The 13,280-nt window shown below is 45.7% G+C and overlaps 1 protein-coding gene across 1 annotated transcript in view; it reads right to left on the reverse strand.

The window, feature by feature from the left end:
* Positions 1-471: 471 nt before the first annotated feature.
* Positions 472-13,280, reverse strand: part of LOC113566536 — a 38,197-nt gene continuing 25,388 nt past the window's right edge. Inside the window, exon 5 of the mRNA XM_026992564.1 lies at positions 472-533. Within this exon, the coding sequence (XP_026848365.1) occupies positions 472-533 (62 nt within the window). The remainder of the gene's footprint in view (positions 534-13,280) is intronic.

The following is a 13,280-nucleotide window of genomic DNA, read 5'->3' on the forward strand; positions in this document are numbered from 1 at the left end:
GAGAACAGAGAAGTTCATGAGAAGCCCAAAAGAAGCGAGAACGAGAGAAAGAAACAGTGACAGAGCAAGAGGAAGAGAGATATGGAGAAGTCTGTCCGGAAAAGTGCAAAATGCTGACAATCTGTTGTTGTTGTTGGTGTTGTTGTTGCTGTTGTTTGTTTCTGTTTTACTGGCATTATGTTTCTGGGTCACCCATACACACATCATATATTTCACATTTCACATACATACACATATACATAAGCACATAATACATATACGAACTTTTTGGTGCATCTGTAGGGGCGCCCAGAAGCGGCTCGAACTTGGCGCGAGCCCACAGCCCCACCCCCCACTAGTACACCTGTAGAGTGGGCGGGTGGGGTCGATGGAAGGGTAACCTAACCATAAATCTAGTCCGTATCAATTCTCACCTACTGGAATCGTGACGTGACGCGTAACGCGTGACCCGTGACCCGTGACCCATGGCACTTACCTTATAAAACGAAAGTCCAACGCTGCAAAAGAAATGCCCGCGTCATTCCCTCTTAGAACTGAAATTGGAAAGAATATCGATATTGTGTCATCAGATATTGAATTGATAATGAAATAATAAATTAGTCTAGCATTTATATACAGGTTTTTTAGTGGCTTTTAGTCCCTTAGGAACCATAGGATCCACTCAAAAGCATTCATATCTGGATAACAATCGAATCGGTATACAAATTATCGAACGATGAACGCGTTGAAGAAGCCCACACAAACGATGCCAATCCAATCGATAGTCGATTGAGCATACTCTGAAGTTATCGACTTATCGATCGCATAATCACGAGGCTTCGCCGCAAATATGCCCAAAGTATAGCAAGTTCGATGGCTTGTTCCAGTTTCGATTCGTTGTGGCTTCGTTGGGGCTGATACGACTAGTGTTGCATAATACAGATATTCTATACAGTCCACAGACCATCCATTCTTCCATTTCAATTTCCCATTTGGGTGAGCATTTGTCGGTCAAGTGAAGTGTTTTGTTCTGTTCTGTTCTGTTCTATTCTTTTCTTTTCGATGTGGGACTAAATGCACACCGTTATCTCGGATTTCCCACAAGCGAGGAGGGGGGACGTGGGGAGCAACAGGGCTGCTCGAATTTCCTCAACGACCCCTCTGGCCCTTGCTCTGCTGCGCTTTTTCAAATTCTCATTTCGTTTTTCGGATTTTAGTCATCATTTTTTATTCTTTCGGCTGCTTTTTGGGTCAATTTTGACAGTTGCGTCGACAATGAATGACAGGCAACGGCAACGGCAACAGCAACGGCAACAGCAACGGCAACAGCAACAATCGCCCAGGGATCGATTTTAGGCAGCAACAACAATTTGAGTGAGCATCAATATTTTTCACTGCTCCCCACCCACACCCACTGCCCTTTCCCCAGTCGCCAGTTGATGGGCGACGGGCGCTGGGCCAAGAACTTGAAAATATGTGTGGGTTTTCTTTGCTGCTGCTGCTGCTGCTGCTGCCGGTGCTGCTGGATGACAAAATTCTTGTCTGCTCCACATTTGTGGCGGATATGTAGGGCAAGAGATGTATGTAGGGGAAAGAGATCAGATTTGGGGACAGCCCGAAGAGAACCTTTTGGTTCGAGGCACAGATGGGGGTTCAAGGATAGCGAGAGGGTGATTATAATATGGATTGGAAATCCCAGCAGATAGTGAAAAGAGCAACGAAAAGGTTAAAGGACAAGGGTGGAGACAAGATTTGGAATGGAACGAGCGAGAAAACAGAAGAGTTTGATGGGAGGACAGTATTGAAGCATAGATAAGTTCGAGAAGAACGTACTGTATGAAGAGTAGAGAAAGAAACGTAAATGTTCTACATATTTAAAGATACGTATCTATATCTAATGGAAGGTCTTGTGTAGAGCTGGAATCCATTCAATGTTCTGTATCTACTACTACCCCTACTAGATCTTCAATGTTGGGGGTTTTCTGGAATGGTTTTCTGGGTTTTCTAGAGGGCGAATTTCCCTGTATGACCGATGAATGGTCTGCCATCGAACCCAACGATGGGATGGGTGTAATCTGTATTTATGATTCTCGAAAGAAAATTCTCGATGACTGGAGAGAAGAGGACTGTTGAAGATCTCTAGAGTAGCGAGATCTAGACACGTTTCATGATTGATTTCCACTTCGACTATTCTTTTCCTGGGACTATTCTTTGGTCTTCTATGCGCTAATTACCGCCAGCAGTCTCTCTCTTGCCACCCCACGATCACTATTTTTGTTCGCTGGTGACCTATATATCGTGTGTCCCCCGCCCCCGGCCCCGGCCCCACCCGCGACTGCCCCTTAATTGTGGAAAGGTGTATGAGACATTGAGAGATCTTTCGGGGTCTGTATCGGGGTCTGTATCTGTATCTGCATCTGTATCGGTGGCTGTTGTGCCCTCGCCTTGGTCGGCCGATAGTTCCACGCACACAGCTGCTTGCCTCATATCTCTATCTACACACACACACACACACACACATACATATGTACATCTCTCTCTCCCTCTCTCTCGCCGTCTTTATCTGTCTCTCTATCGGGGACACCTTCAACACATCCCTGGACGCGTATCAAGTTGAAGGTTTATTTTTGTTTACAATCATTTTTTTCGGTTTATTTCTTGTGTTGTTTTCGTTTTTTTTTTTTTTTTAACAATGAATAACAGAAAAATGCCGAAAGCAGCACACGGCTGTTTCGGCAGCACTCCCCACATCCTCCTACCCCCCACCCCAAGCCGTGTGTCCCCCTCTATGTGTCCACGCCCCCACATATCAAACAAGTAGGTCGCCAGCGTTTCGAAATAGAAGAAAAAAGTGTGTTTATGCATGTGTCCGCCTCTGTGTGTGTGTGTGTGCGTGTGTGTGGTTTTTTAAACTTTTTCCCGAAAATTTCTTTCCTAGTTTTTTTTAATATTTTTCCTATTTTTGGCGTTGTTGTAGTGTGGCTTTATCTTATCGGCAGTCATCGGTGTTTCGAGTTCTTTTTCTAACCGAAAAAAAAAGTTTAAACAAAAAATTATTTCTTTTTTTTTTTTTTGGTGAACGAACAATTTGTTTGCTTTTGCCGGTTGCGCGTGTGTGTGTGTGTGTGTGTGTGTTTATTCATGTTCTTCGCACCCGGCATAAAACATCAACAGAGAAAGAGAAAGAGAGTGGGAGAGTGGGAGAGAGGGCGAAGACGAAGCGGAAATGCTCTGCCCCGCCGCGGATGATCAATTGCCTGCCCACAGCTGATACGCTCGATCAGCGGAGGGTACGGCACATACACACTGACGCACACACACGCACGCACGTACGAATTAATAATACATATTTTTCGGCGATAGAGGAAAATAACAGCAACAAATTATTTAGTATACAACTACAGGCACACAAGTACGAACACAGAGACACCGTCTGGAAACTGGGTCAAATATTTTACTTGTATTTGCCCAGCTATCTCTACGCACGCTTCCACTCTCCTCGTTCCTCGCTCCTCACTCCTCACTCCTCACTCCTCACTCTTCCCCCTTCACGCTCCTTTCTCCACAGCTCTCTATGTGTACGCTGCTGCTTTCTTCTCGCTTTGGCACTTGGCACCGCTCCACTCCACTCCACTCCACCCCACTCCGTCCGATCCTTCCGCCTTCGATTCTTTTCCTGCCATTCCTCATAATATTTTCAATTTTCTCGTCTCCCCCTGGATCGTCGCAGAACAGAGGCCATGAAAAAAAGCCCTAAGAGGGTAGACCGAAAAATTCTAACCCAAAGAGTGTTAATCTTTAATTTCTAAAATAAATATGTTTCATATTTAGATTAGACATATTTCCTACAAATGCACAAATAATATATATTCTGTTTATGTTGGTTTTTATTTCGATTAAATATGGAAGGACTTAAAAAGACTTTCTAATGAATTTATGTATTTTTAAATGGCTATTTTTGTATTTAAAAATGTGATTGTGGTTCGTTTTCCATGACCCTTTTCTCTGAGTGTATTTTCAATATCTTCCACTGCCAACCCTGAACACAATCTTCTGTCTGTAGCCGTTCTATGGTCAGGGCTAAGCCGCCTCCGAGCAGCAGTCAATATCTACCACATACCATACCATATAAATGTTTTATATGTATAAAGAAACAGCCAGATCTATCTAAAGCTGCGCATAACGGCACTTGGAGCGGCTTCAGCAACAACAATAATCATATTTTATAGCTATCGTTGATCGATCGGCTATTAATAGCTACCCTTCCAATCGGAATACATCAGGTTTACCAGCGATTGGATGGCATATAAGACCAGGCAATGCTTCCCAACTGAAGCCAATAGAAGATCCCTTACGGGGGGAATTGGAAAGATCTGTCCATGCTTTGTATCTGTGTATCTAAAGTTGGTGGTACTGGATACTTCTGTGACCTTCAACATCGAGTCACTTGTACAGGGCAGCTCCAGTCCCAGATGAACCACTTGTCGAGCATCTCTTTTTGTTATATTCTTATTTTTATGTACTTTTATTCGTATTTTCATTTTTATGGATGGGCCCGCGGCTAAATACTGAGAAATGGCTAAGGCAACGGCGCGTATGCGCAATGCAATGTCGGAAAAGCAAGACAGACGCTGGCAGCGACTGGACTGCGCTGCGACAGCAACAGCAACAGCAGCAGCAGCAGCGCGACAGAGGCAACATGCTCAAGGATAACTGCTGTCGCCGATTCCGTGACATATACGCGAAGAATGCGCCATAAAAAGTGCAATCGAATGTTGAATGCTGCTGAAGCAGAGGGGGCGAGAGGGGTAGGGGGAGGGGGAGAGACCGGGGGATTGGGGATTGGGGATCGGCGGTGATCGGTAATCGTGGCAGAGACAACGCAATTGATCGCCGTTGCGCCGTTTCGCCGTTTCGCCGTTGCGGTGTGGGAGCCAAGACGAGACGGGGGCGAGTCCGAGTCCGAGCTCGAGCTCGAGCTCTAGTCCGGGCTAGACTCGGGCTAATGCTAATGCAATTAACGGTATTTTATGCTAATTTCAACATTGAACTTAACATCGAATCGCCGCAGACTGGCAGAGAGGAGTGAGGAGTGAGGAGGGTGAGCCAGAACTTTGTTGTTGCTGCTGTTTGATCGGATCAGTGGGAAATTGATATTTATAAAGCGAATGCCAGACAGGTAGACAGACAATCGATCGGTTAGGAGACAAAAAGGCAGAGAAAGAAAGAGAGAGAGAGAGAGAGAGAGAGAGAGAGAGAACAAGAACAGTTGGGGAAAGGCTAGGCAAGCCTCTGGCTATAGATACACGTACCATTATTGGCATAAGCATGGGCATGGCTGTGGCCTAGACCTAGGCAAATGGCTAGACAAATGGCACGAGTATCCCCCGCAAGAATCTGGTCACCAGAATTGAGTTCGATTGGATTCTTGATCTTGATCTCGTTGCCTATTTACCACTCTGTGTGTGGGGGCAACACTGGCTGGCATTGGAGACGTCAATGGGGTCACACTGAGTGCGGATAACATTAAATGATTTGCATTGAAGGTCGAATGGGCAAGAAGTTTCCCCGACGAGCGAAGTATTCTGGAAGAAAAACCCCCTTACACTCACATTGCGTCAACATTAATGGGGCAACACTGTTTCCATCGTCTATAGCAACACTCTAAATGTGTATTTATCTACTCTCTTGGTTGGCTAGAATAGCATTTACATTCTATATTTGCGCTGCATCTGACCATTATTATTATTATTCGAACACAACCTCAAACTTGTTGATTGCGTCGTTGTTTAGTTCTTGGAAAGTACACCTGAGTTTTGCAAATATTAAATAGTAGGTGGGCAAATATTATTGGAAGGCCTTGTTGCCATATATCATCCATATGCATGTCCATGTGTCCGATCCACAGAGGAGTCTCTCTCTCCACCTCCAACCACCTCTGGAGGTTGGGATATCTCAGATGACAGAGCAGTGCCTGTATCTATCTACGAGCATGTATTTTTAGATTTAGCTCCAGTACTGCCTCCCTGGCGGCTCACTGGCCACTTCCACAAAGAGCGGGGCATAGTCCTAATTGCCAGGATTCAGGTGAATGCCAATCTGTCTGCTATTTTCATCGCAGCGTTTTTTGATTCTCCAGTTTCGATTGGGTTCGATGGGGATGCAACAATATTCAATGGATTCGTAGCCAGATGTATCTTTGTATCTGTGAGTCCCCTCCGTACACATATGTACACTCCCATATACTCGCCTCTGATGTATGAACTTTGCAATTTGGCAAGGACACACCGCAGAGAGAGAGAGAGAACGCTAGAGAGGAGCTGCTGCTTGGCTGGGGGTAGCAGGATGCAGGGGCCTGTAGGGAGGACAGATGCGGGTTCGGGGTCGGGGCCGAGCACAGAATCCGTTCAAATTTATAGATTGAACTTGCACTTGGGCGCACACACACACAGCCAGAAGCCCAGATGTGGCAGCAGCAGCGGCAGCAGTCGAAAAATGCATGCAGGATGGAAATGCTGGGGGGCATGCAGCAGTTGGAGCATGGAGGGGCATGGCAAGGTGACGTGACGTGACGGTGCAGCCTCGACTCGACTGGGGTAGGTCAGGTCAGAGAACAGAGCAGAACCGATCCGAGACGAGCCGAACTGAACCGAACCAAACAGAAACAGAAACAGAAACGGAGACACGGAGAGCTTTCGCTTAGCAGCACTGACCTACCGCACCGAGCCAAACGCTGTCCGTGTCCATGTCCGCGTCCGTGCCCGTGCCCATGTCCGTGCCCATGTCCGTGTCCGTGTACGTGTCCGTGACGGCTACTGCGCAGGTCCCAATACCGTGTCGCCCGTCAGAGGCGCCCAGCTACCACACCACCCCGTGGACCGTCAGTTAGTCTGCTCCAAGGCGACTCGACAGCAAAGGTTCAACGTCCCGCAACGGGCCACGAGCCCGTCCAAGGACATTGATACGCTCACAATGCCTGCCTGCTGCACATGACAGGTCCTGGATGTACAGACATATGCCTACACAGCTATATGCATACACACACACACACACACAAACAGATATGTAAAAGGATATATATATATATAAATCCGTGTGTGGATTACGTAGAGACCGTAAGTGTGTCACAGGCGAGACCCTCTGGCATTGACAGCCACATTCACAGCCACTCCATTCCCCTTCCCCTTCCCATTCCCACTCCAAATTCAATCTAAAATCTAAAATCCATAATCCATAATCCTCATCCAAAATGCAGTTCCCATCCCGATCACCGAACGGATCGAGTGGCATTTGGCCAACGCACTGCGGTGAAAGGTGAAAGGAGCACCAAATGGAAGACTTCAATCAGGAGCCGTGTGCGGGGAAGGGACTGGCAAAAAACCCCCTCAAAGGAGGACACATACTATGTACACATTCGGTTTTCTTGCGGTTGCAATTGCAGTCCAACTATGACTATAACCATAACTAAGTAGTCGTGCATTCGTCGGGTATGGGATGGATCCGACGGGCAGCAGTTGGGCGCAACTTCAAGGCAACGCTGGGCGGGAATCAAGGATATGCATGGTACCTTTTCATGTATTTTTCAACATTTTTAACAAGCCCTTCCTTCAGTTGAGGTCAGCGCCATTATTCAAATCAATTGAAGTGAATCCCACAAAATGGTTTTGCATTTTGTCTACTACTTTTTCCAGCTTCCCAACGAATTCAGCGTTTGAGCATCGGAAAGAAGGCTTTTGAGCCCCACCAATAGATGCATTTACTAATTGTAATGGCATTTAAGATACCTAGATTGAGCCCAACCGAGCCTTTATATATTTACAATAACTGAAGCGATGCAACATTCGGATGAACAATTGCTGTTGCCCCGTTAGAAGTCCTCGAAGTGGACACTTGTTTGTGGGATGAATTGAAGTCATTGTTGGAATCAAATCTCTTTTAGGTTTAGGAAAAATAATGCGTCAAAGGGTGTTAAGTCCGAAGAATTTTTCCATGTAAACGGCACATGTGTGCACCCTTGCAAGCCCAAGTGATCATTCAAACTTGAAACCACTGAGCCATGTGATTGCCTATGAGTTCCACAACAATTCGTACTTTCAGTTTGTGATCGGCCAACGCCATTTTTCGGGCTGAGAGACCTCAACTGGGCGTCCAGAATGTTCGGCATCGTGTGCGCTTAAACCACTCTTTTACCATTGAAATTGCTGGTGCACAGGCATGGCTGGAGTGTTTCCTCAGCATCATCTTCATCGTCATCGTCGGGCTATCGTTGACGGCATGGCACAGTACTGGCGTCCCTGTGGCATTAAAGGGATGCACTCAATGGGCCCGGAGCTGCAGCTGGAGTTGCTCTGCGTTTGATCACAGCAGATGCACATGTCTAGACCTGATGCATGTCCTTCCTCAGGGCTGCTCAATGTCTCTCCTGCTCACAAGTTCCCACACAGCAAGTACGTATCGGTGACCAAGTTTCAGGCATGCCGCCATAGTTGATCGTTGCTCCTCATGTGGCAGACACCCGCTGCCGGCGACGATAATCCGCAGCCCAGCTCGAGCCGCCGACCTACTGGTCCTCCGAATCCACCTCCACCTCAACATAAAACTACACGATGGTGACCAGCCTCGGTCTGGTCCACGGTCCCTAATCCGAGTCCTTTGACTTCTCCCGCAACCAGGTGCTGGAACCACCATGGCCAACTGCAAGAAGCTGCCGATCGAGCAAGGAATCTACATCCGTCTCCTGATCGCCAGCATTTAGCTTAAATCATTTTCGAGGCTAATCTTCCTTCCACTCGTATTTGCATTCCATCCTTCCATCCACATTGCTGTTGCATATATTCAAAGTTCTAGGAATGCAGTATTTTTCCCGACTTCCGTCTCCGGTTAGTCCTTCTGTGTGGCGAGTGCCGCCCGAGTTAGGGTGTCTTTCCAAAAAACTTCGCCCCAAGACTCATTCTGTTTAAATAGGTTCAAGTAGATCTGTAATGACATCGTTTACTTCTTGTTTCTCGAGATCGCTTTTATGTTACTGCGGAGAAAAATAGATCACAACGACCTCTATGGGGGATTGTATATTGTGTCAACATTTGAGTTGAATCCGTGCACTTGTTCCATATGTTCTTCAGCTGGAACATGAGTACAATATCAACACACAGCTGGCAGCGCTTAAGGAACAAGAACAAGTATAATCGCCCATGGGCCCGTGGTCTCTGTTGTGTGACATTCGCAACGAATGCAGTCGTTCGCTTATGTGACATTTGTACAGCGAGCATGTGAAACGGGAGGACCCTGAAGTTGTTGTTGGACTGTTGGACTGGTATATGTTGTGGGCTTGTGGGATCCTGCGAATAATTCAAGCCTGGAATCCCCCATTCTCCCGCCGAAATTTTAGAATCCAGAGGAACGCGTGTTTCGGATATTCAGCCTTTCGATTCACTTATTCGATTCACTCAACGTTTTTACGATCTCCAATCTGGTCTATCCTCCTATTTTTTATTATTACCTATTTTCTGTATTTTTGTATTTGTTGCGCTGTGTCTTTCGTTTCGTTTGTGGTGCGAAGGTGTAGGCTGTTTGTATTGTCTGTGCTCTGTACTCTGTGCATGGTACATACTCGCTGCTGGATCGTAGTAGACACCCACACACTCATTGATTCGCACTCGCACTCGCACTCCGCGGACTACTCACACAATGAGCTTTTGATCGTTGTCGTTGAATTTGTCGTGCTTTGAATTCAAGCGCTAAGTGAAAGTTGTCCAAATGTTTATTATGATTATTGTCGTTGTCGTTGTCGTTGGTGTTGGTGTTGGTGTTGCTCTAACTATTGTTGTTTCTATTACACATTAACTGGGTGTCATGTACAGGCTTATATACATATGTACATATGCCAATGATCGTCATCCCATCATGATTGTCATGGGTTAGATATGTACGCAATTTTATTTGTAGGTACAGAAAAGGAAATCCCTGAATCTAGGAATCATAATACCAATCGATGTTCTCCGAGAGTGGAGAATATCTCTTCAATATATGTAAAATTGTATCGCCCCCTGGTATTTAAATATATTTAATATTCTAGATAAATATACACCGAACATTATTTAGTTACTACGAATTGAATATTTAATATTTGTTTTATGGTGGACGATTTTTAAATAAAATATGGGCCGTATTTAAAGGACTTTTTAATAGTGCATTTTATTTAATTTCACTATTTTTGTATATTTAAAAATCGTATATTTAATTATTAAATATTTCCCTGAATGATATTCAATTCAATTTGAGGGAATCATTCTTAGTCACACTCTCTCTCTCTCTCTGTCTCCCTCTCTCTGCCTCTCCCTCTACATCATCTCACATTTTCTTGGCCTTAGGCTTGGCCTCCTCGACTCCTTCTAATCTGTATATCCTCCTGATGGATCCCTTTAGTCACCCCATGGCCATGGCCACTTTTGATAGTCGCATAAATTTGTACTTCTTCGGTTTTTTCCGCCTTTTTTGTTGTTGTTGTTGGGTCTCGCCTGCCTCGCATTTAAAAAATAAAAAAAATGTAATTGTTAAAATGCAAAAAGCAACACCAACAAAATGTACAAAAATGAAATAAAACTTGAAAACAACAACAACAACAGCAATGGCTTAACAATCGTTGTTGTTATTTTTTTTGCACTTTTTTTCTCACTTTCTCCTTTTGTGCACGCTTTTGACATTTTAATTGCTTTTTGCCCATTATCCACAGCCACGGCCAGGCCAAAAGGTAGGGAGGGTGGGGGGAGGCGTGGGGGTGTGATACACATAGGTAGGCAAGGGGATGGGGAAGGGGATGGGACTCGGGGGCCATAGGTCTCCCGAGTGAATTGTTGGTCAAAGACAAAAGACCGATTAGAAATAAAGGGGAACTGAAAGCCAACGTGATCAAAACCAAAAAAAAAAAAAAAAAAAATGGTATCCTAGCCCTCCCCCGGCCACCCTATTCTCGCCCACCTTGGCCATTCCACACCCACCCCACCAAACAGCTTAACCTCTCTGGAAACTTCCAATTCGAATTCTCCGACTCGTTTCAAAGTTCGACTCGAAGCTAAGTTCATTCACATTCGAAGGAGGGAAGACGACGACGACGATGACGAAGATCAAGCGGTGGGAAGAGAGAGGATTTTGGTTAGACACACGGCACGGGCACGGCATAGAGACGGAGCCACAGCCAGAGCCCCAGCGATTATGTAACATTTACCCACTAACGCCAAAAGCAGCAGGAAACCTAGAAAATCAAAATCAAAATGAAAATGAAAATGGGAAAAGCATCACGACGAAGTTTATGCTGTCGACGAAAGGAAAACTTGTTCGAAATAGTAGGAAGGGGAGTAGGCGAGCGGAGGATAAAGACAGCGAAACCCACGTCTTGGATTCACTTCAGCCTTCTCCAGTCTCCAGTCCCAGTCTCAGCTCCAAGCTCCAAGCTCCATCTCCAGCTGCTGTTCCAACGATTTCCCAATGTCCAAACAGCACCAGCTCCAGCACCACCTCCTCCTCACTCCTCAGTCACCCTCCTGCTGTTGGCCATCATTCGCTTCCTTGTATGACATAACAACTGCCTAACCCGAACCCGAACCCGAACGAAGCCAACTGGTGGGCAGAGCAGAAAACAGAAACAAGTCGGAGACGACGGCGATCTTTACCTCCACGAAACAGAAACAGAAACTGAAACAGAAACAGAGTGCGGTGTAACCAACCAACCGACCGACCACCCCACCCGTCCTCCCCGGTTCAGACACCATCAGCCAACCCCCTCTGGGTTCCACTGTGCTCCACTGTGCTCCTCTGTACTTGTGTGTGTGTGTGTGTGTGTGCCACATTCCAGTTTTCTTGCCTTGCGGCTGGAAAATCCCGTTTTTCCCCATTCACTGATTCGATCAGGCGGCGTCGTAATGAAAATGAAAAACGAAAGAGGGAAAAAACGTTTTTTTTTTTAGAGCCGAAACCAGGCATACTCTAGAAAAGGATGCCCTGAATGATCAAATAAGCGATGAGGGATTATAAAGGATCTGTAGACGGATCTTCTTAATGGCATTCTATAGGAAAATAGTTCTTGCCCCAGTGTGTGGATCCGCTTAAAGAGATTGCCCACGGATTGCCATATTCTTGAGGATCACTAATCGGTGCCAGGATCAACTGGTCTTCCACCCAAGACAAACAATAACTCATAAGTTATCCATGTAGAATCTTGGGGGACTCTAATTACTGGTCTGATGTTACAGACTAGTCACTGATCCTGCTCATATGTAGATCGTAGATCTTTGATCGAGTTAATAAAAGGAAAATCTAGCCATATCTGATATCAAATGAATCGTGATATTCAGTTCTATGATCAAGCCAGGATCAAGATCTTCATATCTGAGAAATATAATTAATACGGTTGCAATTTCTCTTGAGTTGTTCTCTTAATGAATCTATCAGATCTTTCCGTACGTTCTTCTTCAATCATTTCTCTATTTTGAAAACCAATCGTATAGAAAATTGATTAATTTATTGGATGGAATATCGGAAAACTGAAATTGTATTGCTGTTCTGTGATCGTCCAGCTCCATTCGATACCAGCTGTGATATCTGAATATACAATAGTATTCCATGACATTCTCTACCATAATCGAGAACCTTCTTTAATGCTTTACTTGGTACACACAAGACCAAGTCGGCAGTCAATGGATGGTGCTCAGTTTTCCCGGCTAGGGGCTAGGGTATAATGTGAAAATGAAAACTAACAATGCCAACTGTTGTAATTGCAACAACAGCAACACCGAACGTTGCAACGTTGCACCAAAGTCATCGTCAGTGGTAAATTGCGAGTTTTACTTTCGTTTTTCCTCACGTAACAGCAGCAAAAGGAAAATGGTGTTAGCAGGCAATGTTACCGTTACAAACCAGAAGAGCACAGCGCAGGGGAGGGGGAGACGAGACAGGAGAGAGTAGAGGAGGAGAGGAGGAGATCAGGAGTTGAAGCTATTGCATGTGGCATGATCAATTTCAAATGGTTGCATGCCCAAGCAGGAAGTGCCACGAACGACTTCCCTCTCCGCTCTGCACCCCTTTCACCATCGCCCTCTCCTCCGCCTCCTTCTCTGCCCACCTGCCCACCCATCGCCGGCATCGATTACAGATCCAGCAGCGGAAGCAGGGGAAGCCATGAGGAGGCACGGATAGAGAGAGAGAGAGAGAGATCTGCGACGCGGGTTCCGATCCGTAAATTGATGCAAGAATTGAAGATAGGCCCCGCTGGGGTTTCATTTCCTCGATCGTGCCGCTCCGATTAT

The sequence above is a fragment of the Drosophila persimilis genome, unplaced genomic scaffold (genome assembly GCF_003286085.1).
Source record: "Drosophila persimilis strain 14011-0111.01,24,50 unplaced genomic scaffold, DperRS2 tig00000766-arrow-arrow-pilon, whole genome shotgun sequence".
NCBI classification, from domain to species: domain Eukaryota; kingdom Metazoa; phylum Arthropoda; class Insecta; order Diptera; family Drosophilidae; genus Drosophila; species Drosophila persimilis.